Consider the following 18802-nt stretch of genomic DNA (forward strand, 5'->3'; position numbering starts at 1 on the left):
CCATATTTGGACAAGAGGGTGGAGCTGGTGGTACAACATGCTATGCATTCATCCTGATGATTGACATGGTAGCAAATTGTCGGGGTCATCCCTATTTTCCCACCTAGCCACGTTCTAAAGCATACCTACTTCATCATCTATTGTACTCTAAATATAGCCTAACCATCATTTATAATGCTGCACTGAAAAAAAGACTTGAAACTAGTGATTGAGAACATAAAGTCATCAGGGAAATGTTTACTGAGGTAATAAATCAAGTCAGAAGTATTCCATTCCTGCATATCTCCCACACCTGCTGTGGAGATTCTCAAGCCTTGTACGTCCTGCTTATTTTGCCTGATAAATTATTTGTATTGAACCTACTCTGCCTCTGGTCATCTGCATTTGGGTCCTCTCCCAGCTGACACATAGTGACATCCATCACACCTGGGTGCACCAGCACTGCTTAATCACGGTCTGCACGGGTACATAGTGTGTTGAAAATGGACAGGCAGGTGACGCAGGGCGAAACAGCGAGGACAGTGAATCATGGATATAAATCAGGGCATCCCGGCCGCTACATCACCTCTCCTCTGAGAGGAGAAGGCTGTATGCTGATGGCTTTATGATGGATGACTGATTCAGAATCCATCAGACCCAGTGATGAATCATTGCAAGGTGGACCACGACTCATGCTCGGGCTAAAAATGTTGGCTCAGGGATTTCCGTAAAGCATTCTTTGTCGCAGATGAAGCTGTTGCGGCGGGGATCTATACTGATGTTTTATGTATCATCTGTGAGTTTAGATGGGCCTCTGTTTGGCTGGGCAAGTGGTGGAAAGTAACTAAGTGCATTTACTCAAGTAAAGTATATTAGTTTTGGGGTATTTTTTACTTTAATGGAGTATTTCGAATATTGTACTTTTACGCCACTATAATGAATTGAAAACTTTAGATACAAGTTACTTTTGATTGTTATTATTACAAAACAAATTAACCACTTCAGCCCTACTTATACTTTGGCTATTTGAAAATAGTTGATCTACAACCCCCCAACGTGTCTGACTTGTTGTGAGCTTGTAGATCTGCCATTTTCAAAAGAATTTCAACTTGTGAAATTGGATTTCGGCATAATACTTTTGTGCTTTTACTCAAGTCAATTTTTTATACCAGACTTTTTGCTTGTAACTAAGTATTTTTACATTGCTGTATTGATACTTTTTTTTTAAATGGAGTAGGCCTACTTCCATCACTGGAGTTCAGATGGGCTTCTGTTTGGCTAGGGTAGTTCAGCGGTTAATCTCTCAAGAACAGAAATCAGAAACAGCAGAGGTCGCTGTTTTTCATTTTCTGTGGGGTCTGGCTACGCGAGACTATTCAGCGGTTAACTTGTGCAGCCAAACAATCATTAAAGGTAGGGTAAGTGATTTGCTTTGGTTAAAATAAGTGTTAAATAGCTCTATATTGTGATAGTACTCATTGCTATAGAGTGTTTGTTCAGTATTAGGAGTCTCCTTGTCTCTCCAGCTCTTTATTAAACAGAAAATGCATTTTCGTTTCAGTTTCAGTTTCAATTCCAATTTTATCCAACCAGGACAGAGAACTCAATCAGGATATAGATTAAACAAGTGAAATTGGAAGTGATGACACTAAGAAATGAGCAGACAAAATTGGAACTGGAACACTATAACAATTAAGCTTAAAAATGGGTAGAGATTTTGACACCTACCGAAAAAAGTATTTTCTGTTTATTAAAGAGCTGGAGAGACAAGGAGACATCTGTTACTGAAAAAAACACTATATAGCAATGATTACTATCAGAATATAGTATTTTAACCTTTTAACAAAATACTTTTTGTTTTAACCAAAAAATATCACTTACCCTACCTTTAACATGATGAATTTGTGATTTTATCAGAACAGTCAAATGTTGTTTGCAAATCATGTATGTGTGTTTTAATATGCCTGGAGCATAACATATATGGCGCCTGAGCCTTTGTTCAATACCATGAGTATCAGTGAGTTTAGAATTAGGTGGTTTAGTTTAGTTCAATTACAACATAGATATTATCTCAATTGTACTGATGCAGTAAAGCCTACCTTTCTGGTGCCTCACACAGCAAAAAAACAAACGCTAATAAAGTCTCAGGCTGCTAACAACTGATTTGAAAATATATTGTAAGGACATTCATGAATATAAATGTTTAACTGATATTTTCTCTTTACCATTTCTAACAGAACCCTGGTTTGATAGTATGTCCCTGTTACAGAATGTCTGAATGTCTTCTTAAAGACTGACTCTGTATAAAATGTCTTTGTTAAAGCAATGACTCAGGAAATATACTGTACAAAAGAAATTGCTCTCTTCTGGGCAGGAGTCAGGAAATGAGAATTGAATTGGGGGCACTTAGAGTGAGTGCATTTGGCAGTGGCCCAAATAATGAGGCCTAAATTACAGTCGCCAATGCTTTTTAATCATCTCAGTCACGGATAGGCCTAATGTCAAATATCAGCAAGCTAGCTCAGTGAGCTGCTTAGACTGATTATTCTTCAGATCAGTCAAAGTCAACATGATAGGAATTTTGTTTTTTAATTAAAGGAGTGACATTATTTTGGCGGGGAAGAGGAGAAGATGGGTTCAGTGCCCCGTTATTGTTTGTGGCTATTTCAATCCATCAATTTAAATCTGTCTTGCTTAACATTTCTAGTCCGATTAAGTTTCCATTTTCTTGCCCTACACACCTCATGGTTACATTATATGATTAAAGTGTCAAGTAACCCTCTCTCGCCAGGAACATCACATTACACCACTTTACTTCCAGAAACAATGTGTTACTTAACCGGCAGGATGTGCAAACAGCATATTTGTGGGGAGGGTAAGGTTATGCAACCTATACTTGTCCATTCAATGTGGCTGAGATCAGAGCAGAAAAGCCTAACTTATACTTCACCGTACTTAATGGTGGCAGAAAATAATGGATTTTGTTTTGGCGAGCAACGTGGGGCATGCACACACTGATTCCTGTTTTCCAGACACAGCAGGTTATATAGGCTGCACTCCACTACAGTAAGCATTCTGCACAGAAACACATAAGCCATTATACATCTCACTCCAGCGCCAGGCAAGATGACATGCCTGTCCCCCACGACGGCACTTGGCCGTATTTCTTACATATCACAGCTAACGTTACATCGCACATGAGATGAATGTAGCGAAATACCCTTCAGTCAGGGGCCATTTGCATAACCGTGTGCAAGAGTTATGCTGCTGATGTCAGCTAAAATACTGATAGATGGGTTTAATTCCCCAGAGTGAGTTAGTGTGTAAGGATAGAGGCATAGTGGCAAGAGCTAATACAGCTCAGGGTTCTTTGTGTAACTGTGAAACAACCACATTGCAAGGTGCTTCATACTGGATGAGATGTGAATGTGGATTACAGCCAAAGAGCCAATCAAAGCGGGGGGGGGGGGGGGGGGGGGGGGGGCTGGGGTGTCAGGTCAAGAGGTCAGCTGTTAGATTGCATCCCTCAAGGCCATTGACTCCTGGTTTGAAATTGAACTGAGTGATTTTTCAATTATATGGCTATAGCCATTATAACAAATTATTCTGGTTTAGCCTCAAGGACAGTTGAATGTATGCATTATTATAGATATGTTGAGCACTGATTACATACCATTTAGTTAATATATATGGTGTGCAAATAATACACAGACACATCTATGGTTGTGTATTGCATGGTCTTTTTCTTTATGTTTATGTTTATCTATTTGACATGGACATCACAATCACATTGGACGAACCAGATGCTTTGCTTAAAGTGTATATAGCACCAGTGCTAGTTTTCAACACCTGTGTTAACAGTACCCCTACAACAAGTATGACATTGACATTTCCTCTCACAGGTCACATGAAGAAAACAATCTACTTTTTTATGGTTGACCCTGTCAAGGATGTAAGTGTCCAAACATAAATAACACACGCTTCCACTTAAGTTTTTTGACCTCAGTCATGCTGAAGAAGAACCACTGATCCTCACATTTGTCTTCCAGACATTTACTGACATTGATCCACCAGTGTGCCCTCGTCCCCATCTCTAAGTCTCTAGACCATAATGTCTGCATCATCTTCATCCCTAGCCCATCTTACAGCTTCCATGTAACTGGGTTCTTAATGGTGCTATATTAGCAGGCCCAGTACTCAAAGATGACATTTGATCTTCACTCAAGCTCCATTGCCTCATCACTACCCACAGGGGAATAGGACCAGTGCTCCAGTTCAATGACAATGCGCGAAAAGAACACACATTGATGCTTTTTCTGCGTGGCTCAGTGCCAAATTTCTTGTGCTCACTGCCAGTAGGCCACAGAAGTACCTGTGCTATTATTTTAACAGGTCCTAGACTTTTTGAAAAATGTAACATTCATTTTATAAGGGAAGTCAATCTCATTGGGCTGAAACCTTTCCCAAAGTTGGAGTCATGCTTCATAGATAATGTCATAGACACTTACGTCATACTATGCATGACTGGTGTCACAGGCTAGCCACGAAGTCCAAGATCCCCACTGGAGCCATGCTGCTCTATAGCCTGGCATGGCCAGACTAATATCACTGCATAGATATTAGTCTGGAATCTCTGTGTGGAACCTGCATTTCCAAGGGACGGATTCAAATGTTTACAGGCTAATGCTGCTCCCATGTGGATCCCGAGATTTTCTATCCACTACAAAAGAATTACTACTGTGATTGTATGGAAGGGAAATGATTTTAATTCCATCACCCTTTGAAAGAGGGCCAGTATATTTATTGCCAGAATAGCATTATTTTACCATCCCCAAGGCATGCCATACAAAAAAGCAGCTAAAGACCTATCTCTTTAAACTAGCCTTTCTCTAGCACATGTTCAACTTGAAATGTTTCGCATATCTGTTTTTTATGATTGGGGGGAAATACGGTTATTATGAAAGTATGAATGATGACTTGTTATTGTTGTCGTTTTTGTTTAGCAACTGTGAAGCACTTTGAATAACATGCATGTGTGAAAGGTGCTATACAAATAAATATTGTATTATTATTATTATTATTATTATACAGAGCCATGGCGGAGGAATAAAGAAAAAAATCATGGATATTTTTTTTGTTTTTGTCGCATTCCTAAGCCAATAATATGATGACCGGCAGCGGTTCGGGTATAGGAGACACAAAGAGTCTCCATTGTGTCTCCTACCGGAACCGCTGCCTACCAGTCCGCTGGTCATCAAATTATTGGCTTAGGAATGCGACAAAAACTAAAAAAATATCCATGAATTCAACTCGACTAATCGATAGAAAAAATAAGTGTTGGGGTGAACTATCCCTTTAAGTGGTTAACTAAGTAAATGCAGTAGTAAGTATATAAATAATAAATAGTTGCACTTTTTCTTTCACTGAAACACTGAAATCACTGACCTCTAAAGACATCCCCCATGTTGCTGCACCGGTCATGAGGTGAAACAAGGGGAGGGAGAGAACAAGTTTAAGATGGATTTTTAAACCCTAAAGACACCCCAACAATTGTGCAACTCAGTATTATTTTGTGCACTTTTTTGTGTGACCAGCCCAGTCAAATCGGCCCACGTCTTGGAGTCATGGAGTCCACGCCTCTCCCTTCTCTGTCCTTCCAGTTCAGCTATTCAGGAAAGGTAATTATTGCTGTCACAGTCCAACTTATGGGTGATGAGTGTGAGATGGAGCCTGGGGCACTCTGTTCTCTTTAGGGCCAGGGCGTACATACAGTATGCCTCGCCTCTCATCTCTTAAGTGCAGTATGCAGGCTGCCCACCACTGGCCATTACTGAGCAGGCTTTTAAATGCCTGAGTTATGTCACCAATAATCAGGGCCATATATCGCCACACCCTCTTATCTGAAGATATGTGTTGGGGTTTTTCCAGCAGTTAAAACAGAACAGACCTGTCCCTTAATTGTATTTAAAATACGTGAAAATAGAAGATAGGCCACCTCGAGTAGTTTATCTGTTGTGTAGATACAGATCAATGCCAACACACCATTGGACCGATGTGTTTAATAATGTCTACTCAGGCTTTTGTGACCACCCCAGACAGTTTTTAAGTTGCTTAATTCAATATTTAGATATTCATTCTATCAGACACAAATCCATTGTAACTTCAAACTCCATTTTAACCATGATAGATTCTTCAAAAAACAACCGTCCTTGGTTCTGGAGACTTTTTTCATTTATTTTTTATAATTAAAAAAAAAAAGGAATAAATACAAATACAAAACATTAATGAAAAAGGTAATCGGAAGATTACGTTAGGAGGGCAGTATGAGTCACAAGAACAGGTGTTTTTGATTAATCTATCATGGTTGAAATGGGTTTGTATAGGAAAGGGGTGTGTCTGATAAAATGAATATCAAATATCTTAATACTGAATCAGGCAACTTAAAACTGTCTGGGGTGGTCACAAAAGCCTGAGTAGATGTTAAAATGACCCCAAACATGTTTGAAAGTGAAATTCCCTGAAACACATTGAACCACTACCCCCACCTACTGGCACAAGTCATTAACTGTATGGCTACAACCAGTCTCATTCATGTTTTTCATTTTCAGAAATGATTTACACTCACGAGAACAGCTGGACTTTTTAATAGACTCTTCCAAGTCACAGACAAAAAAGATTTTATATGACCGAAATCATTGCATTTGCATTATTATAAATATATGAAATTTCATATATACTTTTTTTTATACACAAGAAATTCATTGTAAAGGTCCCTCAATTGAAAAATAAACATGCAACTGAGCTAAAGATTAAATGACAATCTGTAAAAATCATAATAGCATTTTCTTTAGAAAAGTAAACAATTTAAATATGTGTTGTTATACAATCTATTTTAAAAGGCTGTTGGTATAAAGTTGAAAGACTGCTTTGATCAAGACATATTGCAAAACAGACACCCTCTGATTATAGATACTACAGAATATCAAAGAACCATCAAAGTGAGTCCACACAGTGAAAAAGTATATTATTTCGATGTTCAATTAAATAAGCAATACAAAAAAATGGCAAAATTAGCAAACAGTAGCATACAGTAGATGTGCATTTACAAAATATATATATTTTTTGTTGTAAAAGCTAAAACATACAAATCTGTCTAAAAAATCTGGAGTGTGATTCCCTGGCGAACGGAAGAAAAGCAGACAGGGACCCGTGGACACCGGTCACATGATACCGGTATCAGCCTGGCGATGAGTGTGAGCGATTAACTGGAAGACTTGAGAAGCTGAAAAATGAGATCCCACTCGTGTGCCGATTCTTGTGGTCATTCTGTTGTCCCATCTCTCATCTCACTCTCTAATTCACAATCTCCACCCTCTATCCTTTCTCCCCCCATACAGCTTCTTTTTCTTTTCTCAGTGCCAGTCCTCATCATTCTCATCTTCCTCCTCCGAGGATTCATCCTGGCTACTGCCTTCTGCCGCCTCTGTCACTCCGTTTCCCTTACCGTCCTTATCGGCCCCTATGGCTGCTGCCTTCAGTTTCCTGGCCCGAGCCGCGGCTACCTCCGCAGCCACTGCACGCTCCTCCTGCTCTTTCTGGCGCAGCGCTGCGGCCTTCTTCTCTTGTTCAGCGTGGCTCTTCATGTGGGCGCTGCGGCTCTTCACTTTGTAGAACACCCTAGAGTTCGGGGGATGAATTGCACACGATTAATAAAAGGAACATTCAATCCACATTATTATATATTTTTCTTATACAATGTGAGTGCTTATAAGTCTATTTGTTCTTAAACTTATTATCATGTAAAAACAATAATATGGTGAATCCAGTGCTACCTATATTTTAAAAAGGTACTTCACACATGTTGCAAACAGTAAAGTTTAAATCTGAAAGTGTAAAACTTTACGTAAAAAGGTCCACTTTTACAATTCAGGATTAAGGAATACATTTTCTGGATTTTACTGTGCATAATATGTATACAGATACATACATTGTTTAATGACATAAAGATCACAGTATATATATAATTATTTTTTTTAATTATATTATTCTGCTCTAACAAAGTCACACATACTTAAGTCACACATACTTAAAACACACACAAACCTGCTACACTTCTTGCATGGAAACACTCCCTCGGGGTTCTGTGGGGGCTTTGGTGGGGCTTTGTTCTTCTTTCCTGTGGATTCGGGACGAGGCTTACGAGGTGCAGAGAGAGGTGTTGACTCCGTATTTGCAGAACCCTGTTCTTTCAGCACTGGCGCTGTTACGGCCTACAACATCAGACATGTTTCATTTCACCACACTAACTAGATCCAACTGTTGAAAAATCACTTTAACAGTGTAGCTTTATTACTAGAGCGCAAACCAAATCAACGCTCACTCCTTGCTGCAGCCGTCCTATTCAAATCTGACCGCAGGTCCTCTGCTGCATGTCCTTCCCCATCTCCCTCTCCTGCCATTTCCCATACCTCTTCACTGTCGCTATCAAATAAAGGCCTGAAAATGCCCCCCAAAATAACTTAAAACAAACGAAAAAACACATCAGCGTAGCTTTATTACTACTATACCAGCCCTTAGTCAAAGCAGTTCTTTATGGAGTTTTAACCAGCAGGATATTTCTGAGAGGTGGGGTTTATGGCTCCATGGCAAATCAGCAAATCAATCATTTGATGGTAAAGAATAACAAATATATACTATAACTTCTGAATGTATCCATTGTCTTTATAGCGTTTGTCTATAGTCTGTACTTACGAGTGCAATTCCTAGAATACAGTCTGAAACAAAACCACAAAAGTACCGGTCCCAAACGAATGCTGCAGAGTCCTAATAATGATGACATCTTGGATATCAACTACAACGATGGCAGAAAGTTACGCAACGTTTTTTTGTTTTTGTTTAATTGAAAAGGTTACACAGTATGACTCTTCCTTCTCTTAGCGTTTGAGATAGATTTAACTGAATGTTTTCTCTAAATGCAAGCCCTGTTGTCTCATGCTGTAGTACTAGATTACTAGATCGATGGAGGACGTGGGCTTTTGGTTGCACATGTTTGAACATTATTTGATTTGTTAACTTTGTTTGCTGTTGTAATCGCAATTTTGAAATGACTCAATAGGATGTCATGTTCTCATTTATCTGCCTGTAATGCTGTCTAACCTACTGTGCTTCTTTGAGAATTAATACATTTATCTGCAATTGATTATAGTTGCATATTGTAGCCTATGTTATCCACCTTCCCTTTTCTTGTATTACGGCGCAATATAGCGATTTCTCAATAGACTCATCGGCCGGTGTCTCCCCCTCCCTAGCTGAAATTTTGCCCACCAAACATGAAAATCCTGGCTATGCCACGGCACTGGTATGACTTTGCATTATCTGCTGTAATTTGACAGTGAGTAGAGACAGGAAAGGCAGGAGAGAGAGAGGGGATGATATGCAGCAAAGGGTCTCGAGTGGGATTTGAACACAACCAGCTGTAGCAAAGTAAAATAAAATAAACCAACATTATCTGAGAATATAAATTGTCCCTGGTGTATGTGGTACACTGAACGACTCTACAGCAACTATTATTATTATAAATATATATGATTATTTTCCGTAGCTGTGAGTGTTCGAATCTGGTTTGTGGCCAGATGTCAACTATGAGATACAAATAAATGTCTCCAGTCTAAATTGGTCCATAACAAACATTTACCGGTCATGGTGAAATACTTACATAGTCATGAACCTGTAGTGAATGAGTCACACTAGCCATGTTGACAGCTTGGTTTTGGTCATATGAATGCTCCTTCTTATCATCTCCCTCCACCTCTCCTTGAGTCAATTTTGATTGAGAACTCTGTGGCAGAACATTTGGGAAAACATCAATCTTTGTTCAGTTAACAAAATATATGGTAGCAACAACTTCCCTTTTGCAAATGTAGTAGAGTAGCCCTGGAGGTAGACCCAGTAGCTGAGTGATAGATATTTAGTTTCTCTCATTTGGGAGACAATGGGTTGAAATCCAGGTGGTTACACAAATGCATGCAATAAATTAATTGTTGAAATAATATAATTCCCTTCAATTGATCTTCTCTCAGCCCCTTCATAGTGTATGTGTATTTTAATAGGTGAGCACTGGCACCTAGCTTTGAAGGGGATTCACCTGTTTAGTTGAGAGTATTTGATTCTCAAATGTACACAGACACTTACGGTATGTAGTCACATTTTGGATCAAACTAATAAAGCATAACCAGTAATAACTATCAATGGTAGAAACAATGGTGAACAAAATAAAAACAACAACAAACTACTCTACCTTGATATCTACCATTGCCTCTGTGCCCTTCTCCTCAGGTGAATCTGGAGGGCCGTAAGTCAGAGTCCCACTGCGACCGATCTTCACCTGTTTCTTATATGTGTAGTAGAATTCTACACACTGAGCCACAGTCTTGGTCTGCACCTTTAAGTTTGAATAACATGTATACAGTAAAATCAGCAGTGTTCATTTAACTCGACATCGAAGAGTGTATAAATGGAATCAAATTGTACACTCTTTATAGTTAAATTAACACTAGATTTTACTGTTCATGTATGTACATGTAGATTTATCTCACTGTTTAATAGGTAAGGTGCTGTGTTAAAGATGTGTTTTATGATCTTGATTCTTACATGAAAAAAAATTGCATCCACATTTTACATGAAAACAACAATGCATGGGTAGAAGCAAGTACTTTCAATTAAGCGAAACAGCGTACCAATTTCTGCACCTTAATGAAGTCCTTCCTGTAGGCAGAGATGCCTTTGTTGAAGTAGCGCTTCTCTGATGCAGTCCAACTATCTGAACCTGAGAGTAAATCAGAGACAATACTATGGTCACAAAAATTCAATTTCAGCATGCATAAGCAAAACTATGGGGCTGGCCTGGCTGCAGCCCCCCTAGCGGCAGGTGGCTGAATAGTATTTTAGTAGCCCCCTCAGTTTTATGAAGCCCTAGATTTAGTTGAAACAGATCGAATACAAAGAGAGCATGCACAGAGAGAAGCCACTCTCATTGTTGATGCTAACCTTGCATCCATTTTACTGTATAGTGCTCATATCCGGTCTAGAGCCCGCCTACTGTATCCATTAATTTCCACACACGCACGCACACATACGTTTCTGTATCCGTTCTAGGCCGGATATACAAACTGCAAAGCGAAATGATCCCAGTATGCTGGCAAACTAAACTTTTCGGCCCTGAATGCGGTTCAACTCCATAAACAGATCACGCCCGGAATTACAGCCGTCTTTGAAAAACATTCAACTTTGCCCAGATTTCTGACAGGATTGCATGCCCCAACGAGGGGGCTTTTCAAAGAGGTTGAGACATTTGATGAATGTTGTTTATGCCTGTGCCTTCCTGCGTCAGCTGCCTTGTCAGAAGAAATCATTCTGTTTACACCGTAGAACCTGATGAGCCAGAAGAGGATGGTTGACACATCTAGCTGTAATGCATGTGTAAAGTAACAGTATCATGCAAGACATTTTATTAGCAACACACCGGAATGCAAGGCTAGGTTTGGTGCATTAATTCCAGGTACAGTAAGACATCACATGGCTTTATTAATCAACACTGCTGCTGTGCAGTTACAAACCAAAAGATGCATAGACAGCATTTTTTTGGTTTTGTTTGCTCAGACTATCGTGGGCTTCTTGTTGTTCTGCCACTGTGCAACTAGTGTTTTGGTTGTAAGTGTATTAGTTTATTCTGCACCTGGCTTTGTTGTGAACAGTGCACCTCATGGAGGTATAAGGTGCACCTGCTGTATGACGCATCATGTGTGCAAAGAAAAAGATGTCAAACATTAGTTGACAGCCTCGAAGATAGTTGGCAGCCTCCCAGACCCTCCCTTACTCAATCTGTCAGGGTGGGTGTAGGGAGCGAGGGAGAACGTTTTCAGGTCAAAGGGAAAGGAGTCTGGATGTCTGTTTACAAGGGTGAATATGTGGCATACGACATGGCAAATTTACAATTTGAAAAACAGCTCTAATGTTCATCGTTTAAAAGTGATACTTGTTCCTCACCTGAGTAGTGATAATCTGCCAGGTGATGACCTTTGGGGAAGACACGTTCTCCAATCATCAAAAGTCTCAACGTCTCCTAGAAATCAACATGATTCCGTCCAGTGAACAAACTGAGTGCCAAAATCGATGATGAGACCACGACTAGTAGTAATTGACCCAGTGAACTATGGGTCACTATACTCACCAGGATGTCACCCCCACATGTATGCATACAGTGTAGAAACAGCTCCTGATTGGTTCCTCCACCATGGAGCACACTGGAACAAGCCAAGCTCATCATATCCTCCACTACAGTATGTAGAGAAAATTAAGATATTTTAAAGGAATAAGTTCAGACGAGTTAAAGATCCAATCTGTCATGCAAAAATAAACAAATGCGTAGCTCCACCACCAAAAAATTATAAATAGCGTAGTGTTTTATTCTTTAGTTGATTGACTCAGCTCAAGATAGGACTAAACAATAGACAACAGTTTGTATTTTCTGTATTTGGGGACATAAGTCTGTTTTGTTTTCATTCATATCCGTCTTTAAGAATGTATGAGAATATTACCCTATATGTTCAAAAATCTAAACAATCCTAGATTGGGCCTTAAAGGGAAGTAGTAACACACAAAGTGGATAAATCAGGGATTATTTATTAACCCATTAAGACCTGAGGCCGATTCTACAAATGTCTTCTAGATCCTAACAGTTTTCTGAAAAACCTATGTTGCTATATCAGTGGTGCTCAAAACGTTTTCATGTCAAGGAGAAAAGGACCCTCAAAATTATATGCAAATGGCAGCACACCCGCCATCTCAAAATATTTTGTTCCAAGGACCCCCAGAAACAAAGTTTGAGAATATATATATATTCAAAGATTTGCAAAAAAAAATCACGATTTTTGAAAGATCGTGACACACACTCATATATATAGCTAAAATCTAAAATAACACAGATGATTTTCTTGTTTTAATGGGTTAATGAAATACAAGGCACTCACTGTTCTGCTGGTCTACGTTCTTGAAGTGGGATTCCTCCAAAGGCAACCACACCACGTCAGCCTTGTGCAGGTCAAACTGAGAGGCATCCCGCCCCCGCAGCTCTGGAACCTCTGCCTGGTACTGAAGGCCAATGTTGATCCGCCTGACCAAGTCCAAAACCAAGACAAATATTACAAGTATGAAGAGACTTGATTCATGAATTATTGCAGGTGCAACAAAATTACAACTTGAAAAAAAATAGAAATACATTGAAAAGAGTATCCACAAGAATAATTTAGGACAAAGAGAGACATTTTAACCTATACTACTACAGAAACAGAAGCGATGAAGACACCACTAAGATATTGTAGGTGAGTGAATAGCAATTCTTATTATAAAAGGTGCAGAATTGCAATCAGATAATGTACTGTAACCGTAACAATAAGTCAATGTCTTAATTTTGTGTATCCAGTCAGTTTCTGAGGGTCCAGGAGGACATTTTCAACCACAGAAAACAAGTGTGGATTGTACTCACGGTTCAAAACACACAGGGGCAGCATCAGTGATCAAGGGCAGGACTGGAGGTGTGATGTCTGAACCGACTGAACTGGCTGAAAAAGACACATGGAACAGAGTGCTTTTAGAGACACTCTCCAAGATAATTTGAGTAATATGCACATGCACTGTAAAATCCTGAGTCTTAATTTAATGTTGAGTGTGTACAAGAGAGTGCATCTTAGAATTCAATTAACATTGAGGATTTTACTGCATAGCCATGAAATACAACAAGGGCCACGGTGACACCTACTGGAGCGCAGGAGGCTACGCACAGCAGACTTTGGCGTAGCTGGTGGTGGCAGGCTCTGGTTGCCTGCAGCTATGTTAGACAAGAAGGTGGAGAAGAAGAGTCCTGAGCCTTCACGCACAGGAGACAGGATGGGCGGAGGTGTATAGGGGATGAGGTCATGATCCGGAAGGCGCACCGGAGAGCGCAGGTGGCTCTGGTAGTGAGTGATGCTGGAGTAGACTGAAGGAGCGATGAACGATGATGGTTTTGGTGGAGGGATGAAGAGGGGCTCAGGTCGTGGCCGGCGCTTGAATTTGGACTTCCCATCCTCATCCCCGTCCTAGTGCAGAGTAAGACATGTTTCAGAGGAATGTCAAGGAGGGAAATAATCCCCCACAAATACAAGCGTTTCTGAGGAAGACAATACTGTGACCAGATTTAGGGGCCGGAGATAAACACACAGTTACTGGTGACTCTAAATTAACCTTTTAAAAACCTGTTGTGTTAGTAGAAAACATTGAGAAGGCACAACTATGTCAATAGGGGTCAAATCGATAACCCAAATTTAATCTCGATCTTGTCCTTGCCGAACCAACCTGGCAGATGTTCTCTGACAGGGTGTTTTTAAGTGAACGGCGACGAGCCACAATGACGGAGGTCTTGTGGTCATGCTGAGCAGGAGGATGCTCACTCTGACCAAGTCTTCCCTGAGGGCAGGGACCTGGTGGACTCCCATGCACTGGCACGGACACTGGGATAACCAGGGGCTCCTCCTGCTGGTACACAGATGTGGACAAAGAAAGGAAGACAAGGAGATTATGGGTGAGAAAGAAAATGTCGATGTACAAAGGAAGATTCTGTAAAAACAACTGAACAATTGTTTATTTATATATATATATATATATATATATATATATATATATATATATATATATATATATATATATATATATATATATATATCTATCTCGAGTCAGTGTCATGGCTATTTGCTGTCCCACTCAACTGCTTTTGAAGGGGATTGGATTAATGTTTACCCATGTTCTTCAAATCCTAACTGAACTGCTAATGAATACTGTGACTTTGTGTACCTATGAAAAACAAAATGTGGGAAACTCAAAATCTCAAGGTACACCTTTAAATAAATGTAAACCTTTCACCTACGACATGCCCAAAATAGTGATGCCAGGTTGAAAGCGGTCTTTCACCTACGACATGCCCAAAATAGTGATGCCAGGTTGAAAGCGGTCATATATATATATATATATATATATATATATATATATATATATATATATATATATATATATATATATATATATATATATATATATATATATATATATGAGGGTATAGAATACTCGTTTTGTATTGAGAAATGAGAGCACACAAATGAATGATATAGTAAATAAAAAAGACATAACTTTTTGTATACGGTAGTTGTATAATCACTGTTTGGGAATAGAGAATGTCATAATTACATAATCACAGATGTATGGGCAAAGCACACACTTATGAGTGCCTTACATTTCCTACAGACTTTTAAGACCATGGCAGTAATTCTATTTTTAAACGTTGCCGTGTAATTACTTTGTAATAATAAAATGTGACTGTGGGCATATTTTATTGTAATATTGCCCTTTGATTAAAATGACAAATTACAAGAATTCTGATGATTATTATTAATATTTCTACCTTGAATGGCTATAACGGTTATATTTACTGTTCGTTAAATTATGGCGTATCATTTCAGGTGTCTGCACCGTTGCCTAAGAAGATAAATATATAGTTGCTATAAAGCTGTTCTTGCTAAAAAACAAGGTGGAGTGTTGACTAGTGTAAACCCAAATTGAAATAATTGTAGACCAGCTATACATTTGAATAAAATAAGCACAACAGAACTGAACCCACATGAACCCTAGCATCCCTATTCTGTGGTGAACATGAGGTGAAAACAGCATATCTACAAGTTCACAAGGCATTGCGACACGTTATGAGCTTGTAGGGCGGCTATTCTCGGCAATGAGTTTTGGTGTAGACTAGAAGGAAAAAGGAGCTGAGAGATTATAAAGCCATCGGGGACCCCGGTCAACTGGTTAATTCATACATTTTCACGTTCATCACCTATTCTATCATTACGGATCTTATAGAATGGCCATTGTAGTAAACTTAGGGAATTCCGTTTGTGTTAACAATGAAACTGTATAGATCAATGTAATAATGAATGCAACAACAATCATTACACTGTAATGTTATTGCCCACCTAAAAGTGCTACCGGTGACTAAAATACAACAGCTTGGGGTTGCGAATAACCACAATTTTCTGTCTGTTTAGAGCCAGCTGGCCAGTGTGGGAGTGAGAGTGTGCAGCAGCCCCTCCCTAGTTCTGCTGAATGACTTGGTAGAGCCTGAGGAATGTGGAGGTGTGCAGACTTGCAGTGGCTTCTGCAGTACAGCCAGCATGGACGCTCTGCACACACATACTGTTACTGTACATGAAAATCCTTATGTTGTCAGAGTACTGCATGTTCAAATACAAAAAAAAAAAAAATAGAAAACATTTGACTTAATTTAACTACTTTGCTGTGCTTAATGTCTGTTTTTCTCAGTCATAAGTTGAACTATTGTGGAAACATATGCAGCCATTTCTATTGGGTGTGCCTCTTTAAACATCAACATAAATCGTGAGAAACAAGGTTAAAGATATCACATATCTCCCAGGAGTAAAATGAGAGCAATTTATGCAAAGTGAGTTTCTTCAATAATAGCCGTTTTTCAGGTTATACCAGTATCTGTTCCACGAGGACGTACGGGGGTATGTGTATACACATGAAACGCAGAGGCAGCAGCAGTTGAAACGTGACAGCTGCAATTAAATAAATTTAGAATTTAAAAATCAAGTTAATAGATTTAGGAACAGGTTTTATATGCAATAGGGAAGTTCTGCATGGAAACTAGTGCTTCCTCTTTATAGGAGGCTGGCAACTATTTAAATGACACAATCAGATCCCTTGTCACACCTGCTAACTAGCTAACCTAGCCAGTCCTTTTCAAATAATTATACTCAAACGTTTTAATTCAATTGCTATTGCACTGAGTGTGGGCAAATATTACAGACAGTGAGCAGTAGCATCAGTGTATATGATGATTTTGTTAACCTTGGAAGCTTTAGAAGGCAGGGTCTCCATTTCTGATGCCTTCTGGGCCAGAGTCTCCAGGTTGACCTCTTTGGACGTGCGCCTCCTCCTGCGGGTGCTCTGGATAACCCCTCCTGTTGTCACTTGGGCCTCTGCTCCTCCTAGTCCATTCTGGGAGGACAGGGGCTCCTTTGAAGCCTGAGCCCAAGGGGTCACGTTCGGGGGGCCCAGTGGAGACTGCCCGTCCCTCGAAAGGCGACGCGAGCGCCGGGGGCCGACAGCCGGTGCCTCGGAGTGCTCCAGGGGACTTGAAGAGGCCTTCTCTGCGCACAGGTCTGACGTGGCTGATGGATCACTGGGCTGGCTCCTTGCTTGACGTTGCTGTGCCCGAGTGCCCACCGACTGAACGTTTTCCTTCTGAGGGCTGGTGTCAGTTGGACAGGGTTCAGGCGGTTGGTAAGTCGGCACGTTTTGGTTTTGCTGCTGTTTTTGCTGCAGTTGAAGTTGTGTCGTTTCTTGTTGCTGCACGTTTTGCGAGTGCAGTTGCTGCATTTGATGCATTTGTTGCCTCCGTTCCTGTAGCTGTTGCTGGTGGTGATATTGTTGCTGCATTTGCTGCTGCAGCTGCTGCTGCTGCTGGATTTGATGTTGTTGCATTTGGTGTTGTTGTTGTTGTTGTTGTTGCTGTTGCTGCTGCTGCTGCAAATGCTGCTGCTGTTGAATTTGATGGTGGTGCTGTTGCTGCAGTTGCTGTTGATGGTGCATTTGGTGTGGCTGCATCTGGTGTAGTAGCTGGTGCTGTGTTTTAGGCTGCTCGTTATAGCCCAGGTTGGGCATGGCCTTGTTGCTCTGGAACACAGGGTAATACCCAGGGGGGAGCTGCTGTGGTTTAGTGGGCCCAAACGCCAATGGAAACGATTGCAACATGGACCCTGGCATAGTGTGGGAAGGGGCATGGGGCTGACCCGGGAGGTCAACACCTTTATGACCCTGCTGATAGGCCTGGAGCTGAGCCTGCCGCATTGCAGAATGCTGGTCCCACTCAAGGCCACCCCTCACCGGAGCCTGGCCATGGGCTTGAGGGGCCTCTCTGTAAACCTCCCCAGATCCTAATGGCTGAGTTTCTCCCCCCATTTGCAGTACTCCAACATCATGGCCTCCTTTATGGAATGGCATTTGACCTCTGATGTTGTTGACCCCACCCATATAGGGGGCAAAGTTCTGCCCCCAGGCTGGTCCAGGGGCTTCCTGAGACCATCCAGGGGCCTGTATGGGTTCCTGATGCATCCACTTCCCTGCCGCCTGCTGATACTGAACCCGACTTTGGGGCCCTTTCTCTGGATTAAAAACACCAGAGCTGTTACCAGTATCAGTGTGACTTGAGTCTAAAGCCTGAGGTCCCGTGCCATAATAAACCTCACCAGAATGCTGCACAGGCTCCTTCATGGCTGCAGTCCTATGTTTGCCACTCTTGTCAGTGTTAACTTTCTGTTGAGGAGTAAGACTCATAGTAGAAATAATAATAATAATAATAATAATAATAATCTTTGAGTCGCAGCAAACTGTCTTTATCCCAACAAACAGAATGCAAAGCAGTGTGCCCTGTGCAATGTGACTACACTGCCTCTGGCTGGTTGACAACTTCTACTCTGCTTTGTTTAATTGTGTGAGCAGAGGAATTTTGGGAGGAAATATAAATCCTAAAGGAAAAGGCAGAGGGTGGGGGGGGGGGCACACACCCCTCCTTCCACAATCAGATCTGAGGCTTGCTGTCCTTCATCCTTCTCTGATCCTCCGGACCTTGTAAAGAGAAAAGGAGGAGTTAGAAACCGTTTTATTTCCCTCTCTCTCTCTCTCTCCAGGTTTTCAAGACTGTCTGACCTCTGTGGCC

General features: G+C 40.7%; 1 protein-coding gene across 4 annotated transcripts in view; it reads right to left on the reverse strand.

The window, feature by feature from the left end:
• Positions 1–6607: 6607 nt before the first annotated feature.
• Positions 6608–18802, reverse strand: part of mideasa (mitotic deacetylase associated SANT domain protein a) — a 14167-nt gene continuing 1972 nt past the window's right edge. Inside the window, exons 2-13 of one of the 4 annotated variants that reach the window (XM_084082881.1) lie at positions 16933–18711; positions 14371–14550; positions 13796–14114; positions 13523–13598; positions 13008–13150; positions 12209–12312; positions 12025–12100; positions 10728–10804; positions 10277–10420; positions 9695–9817; positions 8083–8249; positions 6608–7656 (exon numbers count right to left, since the gene is read on the reverse strand). In XM_084082881.1, the coding sequence (XP_083939007.1) occupies positions 7392–7656; positions 8083–8249; positions 9695–9817; positions 10277–10420; positions 10728–10804; positions 12025–12100; positions 12209–12312; positions 13008–13150; positions 13523–13598; positions 13796–14114; positions 14371–14550; positions 16933–18420 (3162 nt within the window). In that variant the 5' untranslated portion in view covers positions 18421–18711 and the 3' untranslated portion in view covers positions 6608–7391. Of the gene's footprint in view, positions 7657–8082; positions 8250–9694; positions 9818–10276; positions 10421–10715; positions 10805–12024; positions 12101–12208; positions 12313–13007; positions 13151–13522; positions 13599–13791; positions 14115–14370; positions 14551–16932; positions 18712–18802 lie in introns of all 4 variants that reach the window. The other 3 variants (XM_084082878.1, XM_084082879.1, XM_084082880.1) reach the window with 3 other exon arrangements.

Source organism: Gymnoscopelus microlampas (genome assembly GCF_963454915.1).
Source record: "Gymnoscopelus microlampas genome assembly, chromosome: 16".
In the NCBI taxonomy this organism is placed as follows: Eukaryota; Metazoa; Chordata; class Actinopteri; order Myctophiformes; family Myctophidae; genus Gymnoscopelus; species Gymnoscopelus microlampas.